Source organism: Chiloscyllium punctatum, chromosome 14 (assembly GCF_047496795.1).
Source record: "Chiloscyllium punctatum isolate Juve2018m chromosome 14, sChiPun1.3, whole genome shotgun sequence".
In the NCBI taxonomy this organism is placed as follows: Eukaryota; Metazoa; Chordata; class Chondrichthyes; order Orectolobiformes; family Hemiscylliidae; genus Chiloscyllium; species Chiloscyllium punctatum.
Window position 1 is genome coordinate 44,935,089 of NC_092752.1, and position 27,246 is coordinate 44,962,334.

General features: G+C 41.1%; 1 protein-coding gene across 1 annotated transcript in view; it reads left to right on the forward strand.

The window, feature by feature from the left end:
* Positions 1–27,246, forward strand: part of LOC140485461 (acid-sensing ion channel 5-like) — a 227,722-nt gene that overhangs the window by 12,785 nt on the left and 187,691 nt on the right. The window contains exon 2 of the mRNA XM_072583664.1: positions 2,123–2,360. Within this exon, the coding sequence (XP_072439765.1) occupies positions 2,123–2,360 (238 nt within the window). The remainder of the gene's footprint in view (positions 1–2,122; positions 2,361–27,246) is intronic.

Consider the following 27,246-nt stretch of genomic DNA (forward strand, 5'->3'; position numbering starts at 1 on the left):
AAGGTTATATTATAATGTTTGATGAGGTAACCTAAAGTTGTCAACAAGGAAATACCTATGAATGTTACTTATAAGGACATCCATACAGCACCTAAATGTATCATTGAAAAGAGACTGCTGACCAAATTTGAAGCTTATAAAATTGACCTGATTAGCAAATTGGCAGTGTGGTAGTCAGGATAAAGGGACTGTACTCTGATTGGCTGGTCATGAGGAAGGCTCTGGAGGTATCTGTCTTGGGGTCTCACCTATTTGCATTTATTAATAGCTTAGATAATGGAATAAAAAGTTATAAGCAATTTTTCTGACAAGATAAGGTTGAGTTCCTGGCTGTGTGGATGGAAATGCAATATCATAAAGTGATTTTGATAGATTAAGTTCTTACTCAAAACTATGGAGAAGGAAGGAACAGGTTACTTTCTAAAGAGTGAAATGTTAGAAGTTTGTGAGATCCAAATTAATTTGAGTGTTCAGATGATTTAAGTGTCATGATGATAATAGATCCTGAAGATAATGTACTGTGGATATCCCAGAATAACACTTGGATACTGAGCGTTAAATTATAAAATTGTAGAGTGAGGATTTCATTCCTTGGAGCTTAAAAGTAAAAGGATGATTTGATCAAAAATTTAAGATATTACAGAAAACATACAGGGCAGATACAGGGAACTATTTTTGATAGGTAGGGATTCTGGGACTAAGAGGTATAATCTAAAATTGAAAGACCTTACAAGACTGAAAATAAGATGTATATTTGCATATTAATGTTGGTGAAGGTTTGCAGTTCTCTTCTGTAAATATCAATTGATGTTGATAACAAGACTATTTGTACATTGTAAAATTAATATTTTTGTTAATCAAAAGAATTTAATATTCACAGCAAAGATGTAGGAGTTAGGTCACACATCAGCTATGATCTCACTGAATAATAGAACATCCTTGAGGGGCTAAACGAGTTACTTCTGTTTCTAAGTCATGCACTTTCCTCATGAAGAAAATAATTGACTAAAGTCATCGTAAAAAATGGCAGAACATTTTGTGTGGCATGGTGGCTCAGTGGTTAGTGCTGCTGCCTCAGTGTGCCAGGGACACTGGTTTGATCTCACATTGGGAAAATGTCTATGGGAGTTTGCACATTCTCCCTTTGTAAGTATGGGTTTTGTCCAGATGCTCTGGTTTTCTGCCATAATCCAAAGATGTGCTGGTTAGGTGGATTGGCCATGCTAAATTGTCCAGAGATGCACAGGCTAGGTGGATGAGCCATGGGAATGCAGGATTACAGGGATAGGATGGGTCTGGATGGATGCTCTATAGAGAGTATGTGTGGACTCGATGGACCGAATGGCCCGTTCCACATAGAGTCATAGAGTCATAGAGATGTGCAGCACGGAAACAGACACTTCGGTCCAACCTGTCCATGCTGACCAGATATCCCAACCCAATCAAGTCCCACCTGCCAGCACCCGGCCCATATCCCTCCAATCCCTTGCTATTCGTATACCCATCCAAATGCCTCTTAAATGTTGCAATTGCACCAGCCTCCTCCATTTCCTCTGGCAGCTCATTCCATACAGGTACCACCCTCTGTATAAAAAGGTTGCCCCATAGGTCTCTTTTATATCTTTCCCCTCTCACCCTAAACTTATGCCCTCTAGTTCTGGACTCCCCGACCCTAGGGACTTTGTCTATTTACCCTATTTACCCTATCCGTGCCCTTCATAATTTTGTAAACCTCTATAAGGTCACCTCTCAGCCTCCGATGCTCGAGGGAGAAAAGCCCCAGCCTGTACAGCCTCTCTCTATAACTCAAATCCTCCAACCGTGGCAATATCTTTGTAAATCTTTTCTGAACCCTGAACCCTTTTCTGAACACTGTAGTGATTCTGCAATTTGGGTGGTGATTGATCACTTATTTGGTTAAGTAGGAAATACTAAATACAATTCAATGAACTGACCATTACTATTTCTGTTAAGTTCCAAACCTCATGGGATGTTTTCAGATGTAACACTTGGTTTTATATTTTTATAAGCTAGCTGCATGTGCAATGCTGATTTTCAGATTTCCACAACATTGGTTTTCACACATCAACATGAAGATGTCATTTTGTTTCGCTTCCTACAGATACCAATCCAAAGCAGTAGCCAACATGAACGTCATATATATGTTGTGGTCTATTGTGTGTGCAGCTCTAAGCATTAGTCAAAGTGATGGAAATAGTAGCACTTCTCAAGAAATCCTAGACTTTCTTCGAGGGAACCCAACTTTCAGCATCAAGAATTTCACCAAAAAATATGGTTACCAAATTGATAATACAACTCTCTTAAAATGTGACTTCTTTGGGGAGCCCTGTTATCCAAAGGTAAATTAAATTTATTTACCTTATTTTGAATTTGAAATTCTGAAGGTTAATTTCCACAGGATTTTATTATCTCCTGATGTCTATTCAATGGATAATTAGCAGAAGTTTGGAGAAGCAATGCAAATAACTATTTATGACATTTTTCTAGTGTATCTGTTGATCTTCTACTGCAGTTACTGTAGGGAAACAAGACAGCTCTTGCAGAAAGTTTAGGTGCTAAAATTGTAAAGTTTTCTAGTAGAGTAGTTTTTGTTTGCTCTCAATGATATTTTGGATCTATTTGGTTCTAAATAGGAACATGTTATGCAATACCAGTTCTATTATTCAATGTGAAATTAAGGCCTGCATTCAGACATCAATCTTTATCCAGTTTTAACAAATATTGAACAGAGGAGTAACAACTTTTGGTCATATATGGCTTGTATTTAAAGCTCTAGTGGGCAGAATTTACAGATCTCAGGAAATTCAGCAGCTAATGAAAAGTGAAGACTGCTGGACCAAAGTTTATTGACTCATTTACTCTCTTGTAACAGGATTGGTTGGATTTCCCCTCACCTTTCCAATTTTGTGTTCTGATCTCTGAATTCTTTGACTAGTCTCCAATTCGATTTGTCTAAATTGGACCTTCCCCAAACTTGTCCTCCAATTTACTCCAATCTCAACACTCCTCGAGACGTCAATCTCCAATCTGGCTCCTCATTTATCTCCGTCCACAAATCTTCAACACCCATGACTTTTCCAATTTCCTCTCTCCATTTTCTCTGCTTTCATTTGCTGGAGGCAGTCAAAGAGGTCACAAGGTCACCGGGGAGCAGCGGAGCCTGTCGGGATACGTGAGTATAAACTTTAAATTATTTACTTTCAGGTTGGGCGTTGTTTCAGTTCCTGGAGGCTGTTGGAGAGGTCACAAGGTTACATATTTGGACGGTGGCTTTACCCGAAACACTACTCGGGTAGTGTCTCCCCCCCCCCCCCATCCTCCTCCTCTAACCAAAAAAAATGTTCTGTGGGTCAGTTGGTAAGGTGACAAGTGTTTTCTTTCGTGTTTCATTTTCTCAGCCATCTATTTGGGAATTTAGAATAGTGGGAATGGAGGTTAGATAAGATAGATAAGATTTAGATAAGATCCCTGGGCTGGATGGGATTTATCCTCAGATTCTCTGGGAATCCAGGGAGGAGATTGCAGAGCCTTTGGCTTTGATCTTTATGTCATCATTGCCAACAGCAGTCATGCCAGAAGGCTGGAGGAGAGCAAATGTTGTTCCCTTGTTATGCCGACCTAACCTTATTGAGTTATTTGCGAAGGTGACAGAGCAGGTGGATGAAGATAAACTGATTGATATGGTGTATATAGATTTCAGTAAGGGGTTTGATAAGGTTCCACATGGTAGGCTATTGCACAAAATACGGAGTTTCGGGATTGAAGGTGATTTAGTGGTTTGGGTCAGAAATTGGCTAGCTGAAAGAAGACAGAGAGTGGTGGTTGATGGAAATGTTCATCCTGGAGCTCAGTTACCAGTGGTGTGCCACAAGGATCTGTTTTGGGGCCACTGCTGTTTGCCATTTTTATAAATGATCTGGATGTGAACGTAGAAGGATGGATTAGTAAATTTTCAGATGACACTAAGGTTGGCAGAGTTGTGGATAGTGCCGAAGGATGTTGTGGGCTACAGAGGGACGTAGATAAGCTGCAGAGCTGAACTGAGAAGTGGCAAATGGAGTTTAATGCAGATAAGTGTGAGATAGTTCACTTTGGAAGAAATGACAGGAATGCAGAGTACTGGGCTAATGATAAAATTCTTGGCAGTGTCGATGAACAGACAGATCTCGGTGCCCAGGTGCATAAATCCCTGAAAGTTGCCACCCAGGTTGATAGGGTTGTTAAGAAGGCATATGGTGTGTTAGCGATTATTGGTAGGGGGATTGGGTTTTGGAGCCACAAGGTCATGCTTCAGCTGTACAAGACACTGGTAAGGTCACACCTGTAGTATGACGTACAGTTCTGATCACTGCATTATTGGAAGGATGTGGAAGCTTTGGAAAGGGTTCAGAGGCAATTTCCTCGGATGTTGCCTATGGAAGGAGGGTCTTACAAGGAAAGGCTGACGGAACTGAGGCTGTTTTCATTGGAGAGAAGAAGGTTGAGAGGTGCCTTAATCAAGACATATAAGATAATCAGAGGGCTAGATAGGGTGGACAGTGAGACTCTTTTTTTACACATTTGAAGGCTAACACAAGGGGGTATAGCTTTAAATTGAGGGGTGATACATTTAAGACAGATGTAGTTTCTTTACTCAGAGAATCATAGGGGCATGGAACGGTCTGCCTACAACAGTAGTAGACTCACCGACATTAAGGCCATTTAAATGGGCATTGGACATGCATATGGATAATTATGGAATGGTGTAGGTTAGATGGACATCAGATTAATCTCAAAGGCCGGTGCAACATTGAGACCTGAAGGGCCTGTACTGCGCTGTAATGTTCTTGTTCTATGTGCTGTGTTCTAGTAGTAGCTTGATGCTGGAATTCTACCAATTTTGTAATCAGCAAACCTCTCATTCTGATGAGAAAGTGGAGGCAGGTAATGTCATTAAATTTGTGCAATTGACCAAAAAAAACCTGATAGAAATGGTTTCTTATTTTTTAACCTGACAAGTTTTAATAATCTGGAACACACTGTCTGAAAATGTGAGCAAGCAGATTCAAAGTAACATTCAAAAGGAATGATATCTATCATTATAAACACCAGAAGAATGAAGAGCTGCAATGAAGAATCAGGGAGGTGGGTTTACTTGGAAGATCTTCCAAATAACCTGCATAATATGTAATAGAACTGATGAGGGAACAAGCTGTCCTAGATCTGGTCCTATGTAATGAAACAGGAATAATTAATGATCCCATAGTTCGAGATCCTCTTGGAAGGAGCAATCACAGTATGGTTGCATTTAGAATACAGATGGAAATTGAGAAGGCATAATTCAATACCAGGATCCTGTGCTTAAACAAAGGAGGCTACAATAGGATGAGGTAAGAGTTGGCTAAAGTAGAATAGAAGCAAAGACTTTATTGTGGGACAGTTGACGAATAGTGGAGAACTTCCAAAACAATTTTTCACAATGCTCATCAAAGTATATACCAGTGAAAAGGAAGGACTGTGGGAAAAGGGGTAATCTGCCATGGGTGTCTAAGGAAATAAAAGAGGTTATCAAAGTGAAAGAGAAGGCTTACAAAGTGGCCAAGATCAGCCAGACACTAGAAGATTGGGAAAACTTTAAATGTCAACAGAAAGCCACAAAAAAAGCTATAAAGACTATGAGAATAAACTTGCACAGAATATTGAGACAGCAACAGTTTCTATAAAGTTTCTATAAATAACAAACAAGAAAGGCTAAAGTAAGCACTAGTCCTTTTAGAGGATGAGAAGGGGGATTTAGTAACAGAATATGAGGAAATGGCCGAGGCATTGAACCGGTACCTTGCGTTGGTCTTGACATCAGAGAACACAAAGACCATGGCCAGTAATTGAGAAAGAGACAAAGGTAGGTGAGCACCAGGAAACAAATCATTATCACAAAAAATGGTAGCATTGAGCTAAGGGTAGACAAGTCTCCTGTCCCAGATGGAATGCATCCCAAGGTACTAAAAGAGATGGTGGGAGAAATAACAAATGCACTTACGCTAATTTTTCAAAATTCACTGGATCTGAGGCAGTTCCAGCAGATTGGAAAACAGCAAATGCAATGCCACTGTTTGAAAAAAAGGAGGTAGACAAAAGATGGGAATTATAGCTTAACTTCTGTAGTGGGGGAAATGCTCAAGTTGATGATCAACAAAGAAGTAGTAAGGCATCTAGATAGAGATGTCCCATTGGGCAAATGCAGCATGGATTCCTGAGAGGAAACTCATGCTTAACTAATCTAGTAGAATTCTAGGAAGACATTATGAGCAAGATAAACAATGGGGACCAAGTCGATATGGTGTAACTAGATTTCCAAAAGGTATTTGACAAGGTGCCATACAAAAGGCTGCTGCATAAGAGAAATATTCAAGGCATTATGTGCAATGTATTAGCATGGATAGAGGATTGGTTAACTAACAGGAAGCAAAGAATGGGGTTAAATGAATGTTTTTCTGGTTAGCAGTCAGTCACTAGTGGTGTGCCTCAGGGATCAGTTTTAGAACCACAGTTATTCACAATTTACATAGATGATTTGGAGTTGGGGACCATAGGTAATGTGTTAAATTTTGCGGATGACACGAAGATGAGTCACCATCCTGATTTGGAAATATATCACTATTTCTTCACTGTATGTGGGTCAAAATCTTTCATTTCTCTCTCTAAGGGCCTTGTGGGCCAACTTTCAGATGGAGCATATCACTGTCTTGTCCAGGACAGCTTGGAATGGCAATAAATGCTGGTCAGCCAGCAACATCTGTGTCCCATGAGTGAATTTTAAAAATAATATAAAATGGGAACTGCATAACATGTAATTGTGTCCAACATAGCCCACATCAGAAGCTATATTAATGAGCATTGTAGCTGCTTTTATATTGAAAGTTGCTGCCTCCATCATCTTCTAAACGTACAGATCCTGTGCGGTCTGACGTGTTAGAGAAAAGCTATTTTCTGGTCTAACCAGAAGAGTCTCTTGTAGGTAACAAGATGTATGAAACAGCATTCAGCAACTATTTACAGGTTAAAAAGGCATGGTATACATTCTTACAGAGACTGCTAACTGGACCTGATGTTCATTGGAATGCTTTCAAATTCCCAAGTTACTCTACCCACAGCTCCAAACTTTTTTCAATGCACTAAGCTTTGCTTGTGACGTGCAATCAGTTTTAACTCTTTCAGACCCATATATAACATTTCTCTTTCATCCAAACTTGGTTCTCATTATTCATTTGCATACATAATTACAATTATTGCTACCACATCCCTTTTCCCCCCCCCCCAACATTTTTGACTTTATAAATTCAGTTGATCTGATTGTTGCACTACTCTCCCCAAATGTTTACTCTTTAGACTTGGAAGAAGATAGTTATTGGATTGAAGGTAGTTGATTCCCTTCCTGATGGTCTAGATCTGTGCTTGTCTTTGATCTGGAAACATTTTAAACTCTTGGATTTATTGTGTGGAGGACATATCGCTACTGAAGCAAAAATGTTTTTCTTTGCAATATCCTGAATTGTTTGGCATTGGTTAGCCTTTCGTATTCATGCCTTCTATAAAATGTTTCTTTAACATGTTGAGCAGTTTGAAATCTCTCCTTTGTCCTCAGCAACTAATTTACCAGGGAAACTCATGTTTTCACTTTCTCCATTCTCTGTTTGAAGATGGGGTCAATGCTGTTTGTTACTGATATCACTTATTTGGATGAGATTGTATAAGGCATGCTGAGTAAATTTTCAGGTGACACTAAAATAGGTGATGTCATGGACAGTGAGAAAGGTTATCAGAAATTACAGCAGAATCTTGATCAGCTGAGGTAGTGGAATGAGAAATGGCGAATGGAGTTTAATGTAGATTGGTCGGATGTTGCATTTTGGAAAGTCAAATCAAGGTAGGAGATTCATAGTAGGGACTTAGGGAGTGGAGTGAAATAGAGGGACTTTGGAGATCAGGTGCATGGTTCTTTGAAAGTGGAGCCACAGGTAGACAGGGCAGTGAAGAAGGCTTTTGGCACACTGGCCTTCATCAGTCATAGCACTAGTGTTGAAGTTATGAAGTATTGTTGCAGTTGTGCAGAATGTCACTGGGAGTATTGTATTTAATTTTGGTCACCTTGCTATAGGAAGGATCTTAGTAAATTGGAAAGAGTGCAGAAGAAATTTACAAGGATGTTGCCAGAACTCAAGGCTCTGAGTTATAGGGAGACGTTGGACAAGCTCGGACTGTTTTCTTAAGACTGTAGGTAACTTGGGGGGGACATTATAGAAGTGTATCAGATCATGAGAGGCATGGTTAGGGTGAATGCACTCAGTCTTGTTTCCCCAAGAGTTGGGGAATCGAGAACTACAGGGCATCAGATTAAAACCATAAGACCATATGACATAGGAGCGGAAGTAAGGCCATTTGGCCCATCGAATCCACTCCGCCATTCAATCATGGCTGATGGGCATTTCAACTCCACTTACCCGCATTCTCCCTGTAGCCCTTAATTCCTTGCGACATCAAGAATTTATTAATCTCTGCCTTGAAGACATTTAGCATCCCAGCCTCCACTGCACTCTGCGGCAACGAATTTCACAGGCCCACCACTCTCTGGCTGAAGAAATGTCTCCGCATTTCTGTTATGAATTTACCCCCTCTAATTCTAAGGCTGTGTCCACGGGTCCTAATCTCCTTGCCTAATAGAAACAATTTCCTAGCATCCACCCTATGCGCATGTGCAGATTAAGTTTAGAGGGGAAAGAATAAAAGGGGCAACTTTTTTACACAGAGAGCGATATGCATATGGAATGAGCTGTCAATGGAAATGGTTAACAACATTAACAACATTTAAATGACATTTGGGCAAAAACATCGATAGGAAAGGTTCAGAAGGATTTGAGCCAATGCAAATGGGGTTAGAATGGATAGACATCTTGGTTGGCATGGACCAGTTTGGACTGAAGGGTAGCCTACAAGCTGTTGGACTCTATGTCTCTATCCATGACTCTATGTATTCTCATTATTGCTGTTGGGAATTCTTGTTTAGAAGCTAATGAGGCCAGATTTTCTGCATCAACCTGGTTCCTCTGAGGTACCACAATATCTGGTGTCAGTCTTGCATCTATCATTACTATTTGTTCAATAAGGCATGTTGCAATCTGATTTACTTCAGTTTGAGATTTGCCAGCTTCAGGTGTTGTCTGGCTTTTCATTATATTTTCTCATAAATCTTGCTGATTCTTGGATACTGAATAGTTTTCAGTGTGAAGAATAATGGAAAGCATTTCAATCAAACCAGTGTAGTCACATGTTCCCATTTCATTGACCAGTATAAAATATATATTACTTATTATAAAATTCTTGGAACTCCCTTCCTAGTAGCAGTGTAGGAGTACCCACACATACAGTCACAGTCATTGAGTTATACAGCACAGAAACAGACCCTTTAGTTCAACTCTTCCGTGCTGGCCAGATACCCTAAACTGACCTAGTCTCGTTTGCCAGCATTTGGCCAACAGCACTTCAAATTCTTTCTCTTCATGTCCCTATCCAGGTGCCTTTTAAATGTTGCAATTGTAACTGCCTCCACTACCTCCTTTGGCAGCTCATTCTATACACTCTGTGTGAAAAGGTTGCCCCTCAGATTCCTTTAAAACTTTTCCCCATCCTCCTTACATCTATTGCCTCTAGTTTTAGACTCCCCTGTCCTGGGAAAAATACCTTGAGTATTCACCCAATCCATGACCCGCATAATTTTATATATCTCAAGGACTACAACGGTCCAAGATGGCAGCTCAGTGCCATCTTTTTCAATGCAGTTGGAGATGGACAGTAAATGCTGGCCTAGTCAGTGATATCCAAATCTGAATGAACAAAAACAAGTTCTCTTTCATCCTTCTGTTTCCTATAGCCTCATACTCTCTATGCATTGTGGTGGCAATGCCAGATCTGTAAGCTGTTTTTTAAAGTCATACTGTTGAAACTTGGATTACTGCAGTGTTTAAAGTTTCCCCTTGCCTATTGGAAACTTTTCACTTTTACTCAGGCACTTTCTGACACGTTATTGCTCATCAGTTGAACCAGGATTTGGGACCATTCCAATATGTCATCTTACGATGCTGATTGCACCTCTATCCTGGAGTTGCAAATTTTCATATTTGAGCACATCCCTTAACAGGGTGGATGTTGAGAGATTGTCTTCTCTTGTAGGAAGTTCTAGAACCAGTTGGCATAACCTGAGAGTAAGGAGTCACCCATTTAAGACAAAGACAGAGAGATGAATCTGTGGAATTTCTTACTCCAGAGGGCTATCAAGTTGTGTTATTAAGTGTATCCAAGGCTTAGAAAGACTGAATTTTTAATCACTTAGGGGCTCAAAAGTAATGGGGAAAAGGCAGGAAAGTGGCAGTATGGATTATCAGATCAGCCACGGGTTCACTGAGTGGTGTAGCAGACATGATGGCTCAAATGGCCTACTTCTTCTCTGGCATCTTATCGTCTAAAGTGCTGTTTAATATCTTTGGAACATTCTACAATGTTATATTTCCACAAGATTTTCTTCTCTAGGTTTGATTTGTTCTTCAAATATTCATTGCTGATCACCATGTCATAAGTTAAAGTTCACCACTACTATCAAGTTTGAAGGTTTTTTGAATAGAACCTCTACAATGTGGAAACAAGCCCTTGAGCCCAACAAGTCAACACCAACCTTCCAAGAGTAACCCATCCAGACCCATTTCCCTACTCTATGATCCTATGCACCTCATCTGCACTGCCCTGGTTGCTGCCACTCTTCTTTGTGTTTGTCTAGGATCGTGTGCCACTCTGTGAGATAGTCTGATCATACAAACGTAGATACTTGGAGCAGGAATGGGTTCTTCAGCTCTCCCTCTCTTCCACTCACAATGTTCATGGCTTATTCACTATCTCATATTACCATTTTCTGTCCATCCTTTAATTATGTCTTTAATATTTAAAAATGTATTCGTCTCTTTCGCATGTACTCAGTATCCCAGCCTTCACAACCTTCTCTGCTACAGAATTCACAGGTTGACCACTCACAGACAGAAGAAATGTTTCCTCATCTCAATCCTTAATGAGTGGCTCCATATTCTGGGACTGTGACCCCTGGGTCTAGACTCCTGAAACACCCTCCCTGCTTCTAGTCTGTCCAGTCCTGTTATAGTGTGATACATTACAATTAGATTCCCTGTTGTGATTACAGACTCAGTCAAATCACTCTCTCCTCACAAGACACACCTGGGTCAAACTAGAAGACCCTGTTATAGTTGGTAAGATCTAGTTTGTTGCATTTCAGAACTATTTATGAGTTACAGTAAAATACAGGCTGGCAGGTGGACCTGTTATTAGGTATAACTCCTTCAAAATCCTAAGCGGTTGTAACATTCCAGATGGCACCGGTGGAACTCAATCAGCAATAATCCTTTCAGACCCATATACAGCTGTGAGTGCATTAATATGGCTATTAACACCTGCCCCTTTGCCTCCTCCCTACACACTATTCAAAGACCTAAACTGTCTTTCTAGGTGAGGCAGCATTTCACCTGTACCTTCTCCAATCTTGTGTATTGCATTCGCAACACTCAGTGTGGCCTACTCTACATTGGAAAAACCAAATGCAGACTGGGTGACCACTTTGCAGAACACCTCCAGTCTATACGCAAGCATAACCCAGGCCTTCCCTAGCTGGTCATTTCAGCACAGTGTCCTGCCTGCATGCCCACTTGTCTGTCCTCAACATTCTGCAATGTTCCAGCGAATCACAGTGCAAACTGGAGGAGCAACATCTCAGCTTCAAACTAAACAGTTTACAATTTTCTGGGTTCAATATTGAGTTCAACACTATCAAATTGTGAACTCATTCCTTCCCTTTCTTTCAGTTTTGCTTGTTACATTCTCTATTATCCTCTTTCCCCTCCTACCTCCCCCCCGTACCACCCCTCCCAGTGGGAATGTCTGTTCTTTCCAGTTCTCTATCCATATCAATGCATTACCTCCATTAACATGAGCTTTAATTTTCCTTACTAATCTCTTGTGTGGAACCTGGTCAAAGGCCTTCTAAAAGTCCAGATACATAACATGCACTGATTCATCCTTGTCTACTCTACTGGTCACCTCCTCAAAAAATTCCAGAAGCTTTGTCAAGCTTTCATGAATTGATGGGCATAGGCCCTTCCAGATGAAGGGCTTATGCCTGAAACGTTGATTCTCCTGCTCCTCAGATGCTGCCTGACCTGCTGTGTTTTTCCAACACCAACTCTCAACTTTGATCTCCAGCATCTGCAGTCCCTATTCTGTCCTTGAATGGGCCAGTTATGCCTGTCTCTTTATGGGATATATGGAACATTGCTTGCTACAATCCTATTTGGGAGTCTCCCCATAACTCTTTCTCCTCTCAGTGATCAATTAGATCATTGGTGCTGCTTTCCTCTCTCATCAGGAACTGAGAATGTTATCAATTTTGCTTTCAATTTCCTATTTGCTGTCAGCTTCACCTTGTCCATCTCTAACACTTCCCTTTCCTTCCTTGTCATCTCTGTTTCCATTTCTGGGGATAGTATGGCTACCAATATCTACTGACTCCCACAGTTAATTTGGATTATATATCCTCGCACACTACTTCCTGTAAAGACCCTATTCCTTTCTCCCAGATCCCCCATCTCCGTCGCATCTAATGATGCAACCTGCTAAATGGGGGCCTCAGAAATGTCCATCCTTTTCTCAACGGAGAACCCCCTGGCACGGTGGTTGACAGGGGTCATAGCCGTGTTCAATCCCACTCCTGCTCTTCTGCCCTCACCCTTTCTCTTCCCTCCTACAACACCAATAGAGTCCTCAGGACCTCACTTCTGATCCTTGCAGCATCCGCATCCAAAGCATATTAAATTGGAATTTTCAACACCTCCATCAGAATGCCATCAGCAGACATATTTGCCTCTATTCCCCTCCCCTTCCTTGACAGGACTTTGCAGGAACTGCTCCCTCTGGATACCCTAGTCCACTCCTCCACCATTCCCAACAATTTCCCCCACCCCCAGGGCACTTTCCATGCAATTGCAGAAGGTGTATCACTTACCTGTTTACTTCCTCCCTCCTCACTATCCACAGCCCCAGAAATACCTTCCAGGCAAAGCAGTAATTTATTACTTGAACTTCACTCAGTTTACTCTACTGCATTCATCGCTCACAATTTGGTGTCCTCTAGACTGAGCGGATGAATGTAGGATGGGCAATCACTTTGCAGTATACCTATTTTCTGTCTACAAAAGTTATACTGAGTTTTCAGTTTCCCGCCACTTCAACACACCAGTGTTTTCCCTGGTCAATATTTCAGTCTCAGGCCTGATACAATGCTTCAGTGAAGGTCAGTGCAAGGTGGTAGAACAGCATCTCAATCTTCCACTTGGGGACCATGCAGCCTTCAAGCCTCAATGTTGAATTCAATCATTTTAGAATCTAAACATCTCCTTTTACCCACCCCACATTTTAGGCCTGTCATGACATATGCTGCTTTCAACACAGTCAACCCATTTACGACCACTTATGGTCCCTATTACCAGCTTTTCTTACTCCCCGACAAACTATTATTAATTTCTTTGTCTGCCTGTCATTCTTTCTCGCCAGTCTCCATCGCCATCAACCTGGCCACTCCTTTTCCCACCCAACTTCTTGTCTTCAACCCATACACCATTTTTTCTTACCTACTATCAGTCCGGAAGAGGGATCAATGGATTCAAAACTTTAAATCTGCTTTGTCTCCACAGCCACTGCTAGAGTTTCTCCACGCTCATGTAATTACCCATTCACTTGTAGTATATACAGTATTGCATCATCACAACAAACCAAAAGTTGACTCCTAGTTATTCACCAACTGAGTGATTGTCCATAATGCAAAAAATCAGCCCGCACACTTGTATAAGCGGCATATGACATCAGCTGTCTGTCAGCTGCAGGCAGTAGATAAACAAGATAAAAAAGAACGTGGGGGGAGAGGTGATAAGAAGTTTTGCAGATGACACGAAGATTGGCCAGGTGGTTAATAGTTAGGTTGAAGGGGTTATGTTAAGGGGAGACAGACCCAGATAGGTCAGATGGGTAGATCAGTAGCAGGTGAATTTAACCCTTAAAAGTGTGATGTGATGCTGTATGGAAGTAGTAAAAAGACAAGGGACACAATAAGTAACAGAATACTGGGAAGCCCAGACAAACAGAGGGATCTTGGAATGCTGGTCCATAGATCCCTGAAGATGGTAGCACGGATTAATAGCGTGATTAAGAAGGCTTTTCTGCTCTCACCCTGTACCGTTTGATACTCTTTATCAGTTGTGGCATAGAGTGTAAGAGTAGAGAGGTTATGCTGGAGTGTACAAAACTTTGGTTAGGCCACAGTGGGATTACAGTGTTTCGTTCTGGTTGCCACACGTAGATAAGATGTGATTGCACTGGACAGGCTGCAGAGGAGATACAGAGGGATGTTGCCTGAATTGGAGCATTTAACTATGAAGAGAGGCTAGATATGCTTGGGTTGTTTTCTTTAGTGCAGCCAAGGTTGAGGGGTGATATATGATTTTAAGGGGTATAGATTGGAATAGGAAGCAGCTGTCCCCTTAGTTGAAGGGCCAACAGTGAGGAGATATAAGTTTGAAGTGACAGGCAGGAGGGTTGCAGAGAATTGTTTTCACTCAGATAGTGGTGGGAAGCTGGAATGCACTGACTGGGAAGTTGGAAACCTCACAACCGTTAAAAGGTGTGTGGATAAGCATCCGAAATGTGATAACATTCAAGGCTGTTGGCCAAGTGCTGGAAGGTGAGTTCAATGTCGACTTAGAACCAAAACAGAAATTGCTGGCGAAACTCTGATCCACAGGATCTATGCAGAGTCAAAGTTTTGAGTCCAGTGACCCTTCTTCAGCATGCCTAGATTTAGAGTTATGATTTGGAGTAGTTTTTTTGTTTGTCTCCATGGACTGAAGGGCCAATATATGTAAGGGAGGAATCCAATAGAGCATGGCTTGGAAAGGAATTTCAATGAAACATAGAAAATAGCAAGTGTTATAGGCCATTAACTCTTTCAAGCCATCTCTGCCATTCAATGTGATCATAGTTGATTATTTAACTCAATTAGGCAAAAATGAGGACTGCAGATGCTGGAGTTTAGATCAGAGTGGTGCTGGAAAAGCACAGCAGGCCAGGCAGCATCCGAGGAGCAGGAAAATCGACGTTTCAGGCAAAAGCCCTTCATCAGGAATAGAGCAATTCAATTGCCCTATTTCTGTTTTCACCCCGTACCGTTTGATACCCTTTATCCCTAAGGACAATGCCTAACTCCTTCTTGAAAACTTTCAATGTTTTGGCCTCTACTACTTTCTGTGCCAGAAAACTCAACAGGCTCACCATTCTCTGGGTGAAAAAATGTCTCCTTTATCTCAGCCCTAAATGGCTTACCCTGTATCCTATATTGTGACTCCTGTTTCAGTCTCCCCAAATCATTGAGAATATCCTTTTTGGTTTACCTTGCTCTGAGTTTAAAGCATCTTGCTGTGAAGGCCCAGATATTGCTTTTTTCGCTATCTGCTCCACTTGCATGCTTACATCCCTCTTTTCCCAATTTGTTGCCATTCAGATAATAATCGGCCTTGCTGTTTTTGTTGTCAAAGTGGTTAACTCCATATTATCCACATCATATTTCAGTTGTCTATTTACTCAACTTGTCCAACACTGAAGCACCTCTGCATCTTCCTCACAATTCACCCTCCCTTTGTGTCATCTTCAAACTTGGAGATATTACATTTTGTTCTGACATCTAAATTAATAATAATTATTATGGATAGCTGGGGTCTAAACACTGATTCCTACAAAGCCCCACTCAGAGGATGACCCATTATTTATTACTGTTTGTTTCCTGCATACCAGTCAATTTGCTATCTATGTGAGTATACTAACCCCACTCTCATGTGCTTTACTTTTACATGTTAATGCCTTATGTGGGACCTTATTGAACTCTTTCCAAAAGTCCAAATAAAGCACATCTACCAGTTCCCCCTCATCAACTCTACTAGCCTCACCCTTCAAAAATTCCAGTAGTTTTACCAAGCATGATTCCCCACTCATAAAACCATGCTGACTCTGCCTAATACTGTCACTGATTTCTAATGCTTTGCTAATTTAAGTATTTTATAATGGACTCGAGCATTTTCCCTATTACTGATGTCAGGCTAACTGGTCTAGAATTCCTTGTTTCCTCTCAACCTCATTTTTTTGAATAGCAGGGTTACTTTATCTACTTCCAATCCATAGGAACTGTTCAAAACTGTATAGAATCTTGAAAGATGACACCAATGCATCCGTTATTTCTAGTCCCTAGGTCCTTCTGGGATGTAGATTATTAGGCTTGAAGCTGTGTTAGCGTTTAATCCCTTCAGTTTCATCAATGCCATTTCCCTATGAATACAGTTCCTTTCTCTTATTAGACCAGGTATTTCCTAACATTTTTGAGATGGTATTTATGTCCTGCTTTGTACTTAATTGGTCTGCCAACACTTTGTTCCCCATTATAACATCCCCAGTTTCTGGTTTTAAGGGCCTACATTTGTCTTCACTAATCCTTTCTTCCTTTACATCTCTATTGAAAGTTTTACAATCAGTTTTTATGTTCCCTGCAGGTTACCTCTCGTTCTTTTCCTTTTTAATCAATACCTTTGCCCCCCTTTGATGAAATCTATACTACCCCCAAACCTCAGGTCTGCTGCTCTTTTTGGCCACCTTGGATCTAATGCTATTAATTTCCCTTGAAAGCCAAGACCAGGCTACCTTTCCCATTTTATTTTTGTGCCGGACAGAAATGAACAATTATTGCAATTCCACCATGCACTCTTTAAATATTGGCTATTATCTCTTTATTTTCATCTTTATTAATTCATGGGATGAGGGCATCACTGACTTGCCAATCCCTAATTGCCCAGAGGACATTTAAGAGTCAACCACAGTGCTGTGGGTCTGGAGTCACATGTAGGCCAGACCAGGTAAGGATGACAGTTTCCTTCCCTAAAGGGCATAGTGAAGCAGGTGAGTTTTTCCGACAATCGACAATGAATTCATGGATATCATTAAACTCTTAATTCCTGAGTTCTAATTACCTGGGTCTCTGGATTAACAGGCCAGTGATAGTATTACTAGCCGTCGTCGCCACAAGGCTATCCACTGTCATACTTTCCAGTAATACTTCTCAATTTATCTTAGCAATAACATTAACCTATAATTCTCGCTCAATGATCTTATTACTATGCCTCTAGATCAATGGACTGAAGTGCCTCTTCTGTACTGTATGACTCTGCATTTCTATGGCAACATATATTTTTGCATATATTGTGTAACCTGAAGCTATAGAGAGTGACATTAGAGGTTCCAATTTCTTTTATTTGCTGACCAGGAATCTACCTACCTATTGGAAAGATTTGTAATTTAATATTCAACTTAACTGGCTGCATTGTAAACTCACCTTCCTTGACCATCAGTTTCTGGAATGACACCTGAACTCAGAACGTATGGTTGACGACACCATTGTTGTAAGTCGGATCTCAAACAATGATGAGACAGAATACTGAAAAGAGTTAGGTGCTGAGCAGCATGGTATAAAGACAACAATCTCTCCCACAACTTCAGCAAAATGGAAGAGTTGGTCATTGACTTCAGGGAGCAGAGTAAAGGGCAAACCCCTGTCTGTATCAATGGCACTGAAGAAAGATGGTTGACAGCACCAACTTTCTTGGAACGATGATCACCAACAATCTGTCCTGGTCCACCCACGTTGCCCCAAGAGTCAAGAAAGCACAACACCGACGTTTCTTCTGAAGAAGGCTAAGGAAATTCAGCATGTCCGCAAGGAATCGTACCAGTTTTCATAGGTGCACCAAAGAAATCACCTTATCTAGTTGCATCACTGCTTGGTAAGATAACTGCTCTTCCCAAGACCACAAGAAACTACAGAGAGTTATGAACATAGCCCAATTCATTGTGCAAGCCAGCTTCCTGCCATTGGTTCCATCTATCTCCCCACTGCCTCAGGAAATCAACCATCACAATCAAAGATCCCTCCCACCCCAGTGGTACTTTCTTCCACCCTCTTCCACTGGGCAGAAGATATGAAAGCTTGAATATTCGTACAATATATGTAGATTCAACAACACCTTCCCCTCTGTTATCAGACTTTCGAATGGACCTCTCAAATGTTAATTCTGACCTCTCTCTCTCTCTGCACTTTCTCTGTGGCTAAAACATTGTATCCTGCAGTCTGTTCTGCTACCCTAATGTACTTAGTTCGATATGATCGGTCTGTATAGACACAAAACAACACCTTTCATTGTATCTCGGTGTATGTGACATCAATAACTCAATCAATCTTTGATTAAGATCATGGATGACCTGATTGAAACCCAAAATCTACATTATTTGATAAAAGTTTGCCACCATGGTTCAGGAAAATGTATTCAGGAAAGTTTCCTCATGCAATATATAGAGGATCCTACTCAGGAAGAGGCAAAACTCAACCTACTCTTTGGAAATAGGGCAGGACATGTGACTGAGGTGATCGTGGTGAAGCACTTTGGCACCAGGGACCATAGTTCTACTAATTTTAAAATAGTTATGGAGAGGGACATAATTGGTCCATAGGTTCAAGTTCTAAATTGGAACATGGCAAATTTTGATGGTATTAGATAGGAACTTGCAGGGGTTGATTAGAATAATTTGTTTGAAGGCAAAGGGACCTCGATGAGTGGGAGACATTTGTGAGTGAGATAGCTAGAGTTCAAGGTCTATATGTTCATGTGAGAGTGAAGGGCAAGATTGACAGGAATAGGGAACCCTGGATGACAAGTGATATCGAGGCTTTGGCTATACAAAAGAAGAAAGTAAGGTTCAGGTATGGGCAACTGGGGTCAAGGGATTCCCTGGAGGGATAGAGGGCATATGAGAGTTTACTGAAGAAGGAAATCAGGAGGGAGAAAAGGGGGCAGAAGGAAGCCTTGGCTGAGAAGATTAGGGTAAATCCAAAGAGGTTCTTTAAGTATATTAAAGGAAAAGGAATAACTAGAGAAAAATTAGAACCTCTGAAGGACCAAAGTAGAACCAGAGGAGATGGGTGAGGTCCTCAATGAATATTTCTCCTTTGTGTTTACTGTGGAGAAAGACATGAAGACTTTGGAACTTGGGGAAGCTAGTGGTCATATCTTAGGGACAATCCATATCACAGTAGAGGAGATGTTGGATGTAGTAGAATGTATGAAGGTGGATAAATCTCCTGGTCCTGACCAGATATATCCAAGAACACTGCAAGATGCTAGGGGGCCCTGGCTGATATTTTTGTATCATTATTAGGTCACAGGTGAGGTCCCGGAAGACTGGAGGATGACAAATGTTGTGCCCTTATGCATGGAGGGCTGCAAAGAAAAATGTGGGAACTGTAGACCAGTAAGCCTAACATCTGAGAATATTCTGAGAGATAAGATATACATGCATTTGGAAAAACAGGGTTTGATTAGGAATAGCCAGTATGGCTTTGTGCGTTGGAGATCATACCTCACAAATTTGTTAGAGTTCTTTGATGAAGTGACCAGGAAGGTTGATGAGGGGCAGGGCAGTAGACAGGGGCTATGTGGATTTCAGTAAGGACTTTGATAAGGTTCCACATGGATAGAACATAGAACATAGAACAGTACAGCACAGAACAGGCCCTTCAGCCCACGATGTTGTGCTGACCACTGATCCTCATGTATGCACCCTCAAATTTCTGTGACCATATGCATGTCCAGCAGTCTCTTAAATGTCCCCAGTGACCTCGCTTCCACAACTGCTGCTGGCAACACATTCCATGCTCTCACAACTCTCTGTGTAAAGAACCCACCTCTGACATTCCCTCTATACTTTCCTCCAACCAGCTTAAAACTATGACCCCTCATGTTAGTCATTTCTGCCCTGGGAAATAGTCTCTGGCTATTGACTCTATCTATGCCTCTCATTATCTTGTATACCTCAATTAGGTCCCCTCTTCTCCTCCTTTTCTCCAATGAAAAAAGTCCGAGCTCAGTCAACCTCTCCTCATAAGATAAGCCCTCCAGTCCAGGCAACATCCTGGTAAACCTCCTCTGAACCCTCTCCAAAGCATCCACATCTTTCTTATAATAGAGCGACCAGAACTGGACGCAGTATTCCAAGTGTGGTCTAACCAAAGTTTTAGAGAGCTGCAACAAGATCTCACAACTCTTAAACTCAATCCCCCTGTTAACGAAAGCCAAAACACCATATGTTTTCTTAACAACCCTGTCCACTTGGGTGGCCATTGTAAGGGATCTATGTACCTGCACACCAAGATCCCTCTGTTCCTCCACAATGCCAAGAATCCTATCCTTAATCAGCTTTTAAATTCGACCTTCCAAAATGAAAGGCTGTTAGGCTGTTCTGGAAGGTTGATCACATGGAATCCAGGGAGAGCTGATAAATTGGATACACAATTGGCTTGATGGTAGGAAGCGGAGGGTAATAGTGGAAGATCACTTGTCCGTCTGGAGGCCCTTGACTAATGAAGTTACTCAGAGGTCGATGCTAGGCTCATTATTGTTTGTTATCTATATCACAGATTTGGATGAGAATATCCAAGACATGATTCATAAGTTTGCGGATGACACTAAAATAGACGGTATCGTGAAGTTAGCAAGTTATCAGAAATTGCAGCAGGACCTTGATCAGCTGGGGAAGGCAGCCAAGAAATGGCAAATGGAGTTTAATATAGATAAGTCTGAGGTGTTGTATTTTGCAAAGGCAAATCAAGGTAGGAGTGAAAGGGCCTTAAGGAGTGAATGATAGGGCCTCAGTGGGACACAGGGATCTTGGAGTTCAGGTGAATGGTTTCTGAAAGTGGACACATAGGTCGACAGGGCAGTGAAGAAGGCTTTTGGCATGCTGGTCTTCATTAGTCAGGGCATTGAGTATAGAAGTTGGCAAGTTATCTTGCAGTTGTACAGGATGTTGGCAAGACTGCAGTTGGAATATTATGTTCAGTTTTGGTCACCTTTCTGTAGGAAGAATGTTATTACACTGGAAAGAGTGCAGAAGAAATTTACAAGAATGTTGCCAGGACTCAAGGGTTTGAGTTATAGGGAGAGGTTGGACAAGTCTAGGACTTTTTTCTTTACAGCATAGGAGACTAAGGGGGGATCTTATAGAAGTGATCATGAGAGTCATGGATAGGGTGAATGCACTCAGTCTTTTCCCAGGGTTGGGGAATCGAGGACTAGAGAGCATCAGATTAAGGTGAGAGGGGACAGAATAAACGGGGACCTGAGTGCATTTACAAAGAGATGTGCATATGGAATGAGCTACCAGTGGAAGTTGAGGTGGGTACATTAACAACATTGAAAAGGCATTTGCCAATATGTGGATAGAAAATGTTTAGAAGGATATAGGTCAAATGCAGGGAAATGGGGCTTACCATGGATGGATATTTTGGTCAGCATGGAACTACTTAGGCTGAAGGGTCTGTCTCCATGCTATTGACTTTATGACTCTAGATTCAATTACACCATCTTCTGATGACATTTGCCCTGAAAAGACAAATCTGTCTACTTGTTTGTGTGACAACACACACTTCAATCTTCACTCTAGTTTCTTCTAATGCATTCCTTCTAACTCCGTTTGTTTGTGTTCTCAATATTCTTACCATATCCAAACTCAACTTCTAAACTATACGTCACCTTTGATATTACAATGGACCTTTTCTGATTCCACAAGTAGAATTGTGTGTACAGCATACTACACATTTGTTATATTTGTGCCTGCAATTTTTACCACGAGAAGTACATCTCATCATTTTTGCTATTTGCTCTGTATAAATATTGAGTACACAGCCTTATTATATTCCTCTCTTCAATTCATACATATCTGAAATTCCATCTTTTTGCCTGATTCTCCAAATATAGGCTTTGGATAAATTACTGCTTTTATTGTCACTATCACATTTCAGCAACATGTTTGTTAACTTTATCATTTTTTTCACAATCTATGATGCATATTTAAATGATCGTGTTTACTTTAAATGATCCCACCTGATATTATTCCAAGATAAGTCAGATCCCAGAATGAAATCTGATCTGGTAGGCTTTTTAAAATTTAATTCATTCATGGATGACAGCATTGCTGGCTAGACCAGCATTTCTTAGCCATAAGGCAGCTAAGAGTCAACCACGTTGTTGGAGATCGAGAGTCACATGTAGGCCAGACAAGGTAAGGATGACATTTCCTTCCTGAAAGGACATTAGTGAAGCAAATGTGTTTTTGCAACAATTGATAATACATTAATGATCATCATTAGACTCTTTTCCAGAATTTTATTAAACTCAAATTCCACCATCCGCCATGGTAAGATTTGATCCTCAGTCCCCAGAACATTACTTAGGTCTCTGGGTTAATAGTCAAAATGTGCAGTGCTGGAAAAGCACAGCTGGTCAGACAGCATCCGAGGAGCAGGAGAATCAATTTTTCGAGGATAAGCTCTTCATCAGGATACACCCACTATCTGTATTTTGGTCACTCAGCAACTGACAGAAAGATGTGAAGCATTTGTATCTCGAATGCTCATGTGTTTTGTCATGAAGATCCGATGAATAGATTATTATAGGTCAATATTGAATAGTGGTAATATATATATGACCATGGTGCAGAGAACATCTATCATAGATCTGTTAAACTTACAAACAATTACTCAATAATACTGGATACTTTGGTGACATATATTCCAGGGGGATGAATGGATGAATGCGATAATTGTGATGGTGAAGATAAGGTGCCTAATTAGTTTGAATATGATTAAATGCTTAAGATTATGGCTAAGAAGTGAAGTCCATAAACTGGCCGAGTGTGGTGGAAGAGTGGAGAATAAGAAAGTTTAGCACAAGTACTGTGTAGGTCCAGAAGTGACTCTTCAGAAAATTATCCTGCACTAGAGAATGTGAGACAGGGATATCTCACAGTAGTAGTTCCAAAAGACGTAAAGTACAAGCAGGAACCAAAACCTAAATAGATCAAACAATAAAATATGGGCCACAGAACAGACATGGGATGGAACCTGAAAGAGATGGCATCATGACAGTACGATTTGATGCCTGCTGATAATCTTGAATATAATCTAATAAGGGAGACAAAAGATTAAATATTTGGAGACAATTTGGGTTTTATTGAAAACCAGCTTTGTTACATAGATAGATTTGTACCAATATATTTGTGACCTGTAAGGTGTAAGCAAGGCTATTTGGTATGGGCTTTTAAAGAACAACTGGGTGATAGTGAGATACAGGTGGTGGTCTCCCACAGCTGGAAGACTAGACTTAAAAATCCTCTTTTTAAAGAATCCCTACAGCGTGTGAACAGGCCATTTGGCCCAACATGTCCACACCGATCCTCTGAAGAGCAATCCACCCACACTCTACCTTTAATCCTATATTTACCCATGACTCATGCACCTAACCTACAAATCTCTGAATGTTATGGGTAATTTGACATGACCAATTCACCTAAACTGCAAATCTTTGGATTAAGGGAGGATACCAGAGCAACCGAAGGAAACCCACGCAGACACAGGGAGAATGTGCAAACTCCACACAGACAGTCACCGGAGGTTCATGGATATACAGACTTAGAATTAAAAAACAGGTATCTTAGAATTATATTAACTATCCCACACAGAAATAGACCATTCAGTCTAAATTATTCCACAAGACCAGAGGATCATAAGAAATACGTTCCTGTGTCTCTCGAGCCTTCTTCACCATTTAACGGGATCATGCTGAATCCAACGTTCCTGTGCTTTCTGTGTAACCTATGATTCCCTTTCTGATCAAGAATCTATCTCAGCCTTAAATATGCAGGACTCTTCCACCACAGCTGTCTGTGGCAAAGAGTTCCAAAGATGCACAACCTTCTGAGAAAAGACATTTCTCCTCATCACAATCTTAAATTGATATCCTTTATTATGAGACTATGCCCTCTGGTCCTGAATTTCCTATCAGGTACCTTAAGAATCCAATATATTTCAATTAGAACACTTTCCATTTGTCTAAACTCCAATGAATAGAGTCCCAACCTGTTTAATCTTTATGCATCCCTGTATATCAGGGATCATCCCAGTGAACTTCCTCTGAACTGCCTGCACTGAAATAATATGTTTTCTTAAATAAGGGGACCAAAACTGCTCATAGTACTCCAGGTTTGGTCTCACCAGCAACTTGTATAGTTGAATCAAGATTTCCCTGCTCTTATGTTCCAACACTCTCAACTTAAGAGTCACATTCAAGTAGCCTTCCTGATTATCCACTGCACCTATGTGCTTATATCTGCATTTCAGATGTACGTCCAGGTTCTTTTGTATTGAAGCTTTCTACAGTTTTCCCTGTTCTTTCGTTCTCCCTTCCAGAATGAATAATTTCCCAATTTTCTACATTATTCCACTTATACTCCATTTGCAAACATGTTGACCACTTGCAAAACCCATAGATTCATAGAGTCATAGAGATGTACAGCATGGAAACAGATCCTTCGGTCCAACCTGTCCATGCCAACCAGATATCCCAACCCAATCTACTCCCACCTGCCAGCACCCGGCCCATATCCCTCCAAACCCTTCCTATTCATATACACATCCAAATACCTCTTAAATGTTGCAATTGTACCAGCCTCCACCACATCCTTTGGCAGCTCATTCCATACACGTACCACTGTGTGTGAAAAAGTTGCCCCTTAGGCCTCTTTTATATCTTTCCCCTCTCACCCTAAACCTATGCCCTCTAGTTCTGGACTCCCCAACCCCAGGGAAAATACTTTCTCTATTTATCCTATCTATGCCCCTCATAATTTTGTAAACCTCTATAAGGTCACCCCTCAGCCTTCGACGCTCCAGGAAAAACAGCCCCAGCCTGTTCAGCCTCTCTCTATAGCTCAGATCCTCCAATCCTGGCAACATCCTTGTAAATCTTTTCTGAACCCTTTCAAGTTTCACAACATCTTTCCGATAGGAAGGAGACCAGAATTGCACACAATATTCCAACAGTGACCTAACCAATGTCCTGTACAGCCGCAACATGACCTCCCAACTCCTGTACTTAATACTCTGACCAATAAAGGAAAGCATACCAAACGCCTTCTTCACTATCCTATCTACCTGTGACTCCACTTTCAAGGACCTATGAATCTGCACTCCAAGGTCTCTTTGTTCAGCAACACTCCCTAGGACCTTACCATTAAGTGTATAAGCCCTGCTAAGATTTGCTTTCCCAAAATGCAGCACCTCGCATTTATCTGAATTAAACTCCACCTGCCACTTCTCAGTCCATTGATCCAGATCCTGTTGTAATCTGAGGTAACCCTCATCGCTGTCCAATACACCTCCAATTTTGGTGTCATCTGCAAACTCACTAACTGTACCTCTTATGCTCGCATCCAAATAATTTATGTAAATGACAAAAAGTAGAGGGCCCAGCACCGATCCTTGTGGCACTCCACTGGTCACAAGCCTCCAGTCTGAAAAACAACCCTCCACCACGACCCTCTGTCTTCTACCTTTGAGCCAGTTCTCTATCCAAATGGCTAGTTCTCCCTGTATTCCATGAGATCTAAACTTGCTAATCAATCTCCCATATGGAACCTTGTCGAACGCCTTACTGAAGTCCATATAGATCACATCTACTGCTCTGCCTTCATCAATCTTCTTTGTTACTTCTTCAAAAAACTCATTCAAGTTTGTGAGACATGATTTCCCATGTACAAAGCCATGTTGACTATCCTGAATCAGTCCTTGCCTCCTGGATATACTTTCTCTGGATTCTTGTTATCTCATTTCTGAAGGCTTCCCATTTTCCAGCCATCCCTTTACCTGCAAATGTCTGCCTCCAATCAGCTTTCGAAAGTTCTTGCCTAATGTAGTCAAAATTCACCTTTCTCCAATTTAGGACTTCAACTTTTAGATCTTGTCTATCCTTTTCCATCACTATTTTAAAACAAATAGAATTATGGTCGCTGGCCCCAAAGTGCTCCCCCACTGACATCTCAGTCACCTGCCCTGCCTTATTTCCCAAGAATAGGTCAACTTTTGCACCTTCTCTAGTAGGTACATCCACATACTGAATCAGAAAATTGTCTTGTACACACTTTAGAAATTCCTCTCCAACAAAACCTTTAACACTATGCAGTCCCAGTCGATGTTTGGAAAGTTAAAATCCCCTACGATAACTACCCTATTATTCTTACAGATAGCTGAGATCTCTTACAAGTTTGTTTCTCAATTTGCCTCTGAATATTGGGGGATCTATAATACAATCCCAATAAGGTGATCATCCCTTTCTTATTTCTCAATTCCACCCAAATAACCTCCCTGGATGTATTTTCGGGAATATCCTCCCTCAGCACAGCTGTAATGCTATCCCTTATCAAAAATGGAATGCCCCCTCCTCTCTCGCCCACCTTTCTATCCTTCCTCTAGCATTTGTATCTTGGAACATTAAGCTGCCAGTCCTGCCCATACCTGAGTCATGTTTCTGTAATTGCTATGATATCCCAGTCCCATGTTCCTAACCATGCCCTGAGTTCATCTGCCTTCCCTGTTAGGCCCCTTGCATTGAAATAAATGCAGTTTAATTTATTAGTCCTACCTTGTCCCTGCCTGCCCTGACTGCTTGACTCACTTCTGTTCTCAGCTGTACCCGTCTCAGATCAGTATCCCTCTATAAGTTATTTGCATACTTCTTACAACTTGCCTTTCCACTTATTTTTGTGTGATCTGCAAATAAGGCCACAGTACTTTTGTTTCCTTCCTCCAAGTCATTAATCTATATTGTAAAGAATTGCAGATCCAGTACTGATCCCTGTGGAACTCCACTGGTTACAGGTCACCAACTTGAAGAAAAAACCTCTTAACCCCATTCACTGTTACCTTCCCATTAGCCGTTTATCTACCCACTCCTGCATGCTACCTCCAACACCGTGCACTTTTATCTTACGAAACATCTGCTAAATGCCTTTGAGAAGTCCAAATACTACATATCCACTGGTCCCCCTCTATCCATTTCTTCAAGAATCTCTAATAATTTAGATTAGATTACATTACAGTGTGGAAGCAGGCCCTTCAGCCCAACAAGTCCACACCGACCCGCTGAAGCGTAACCCACC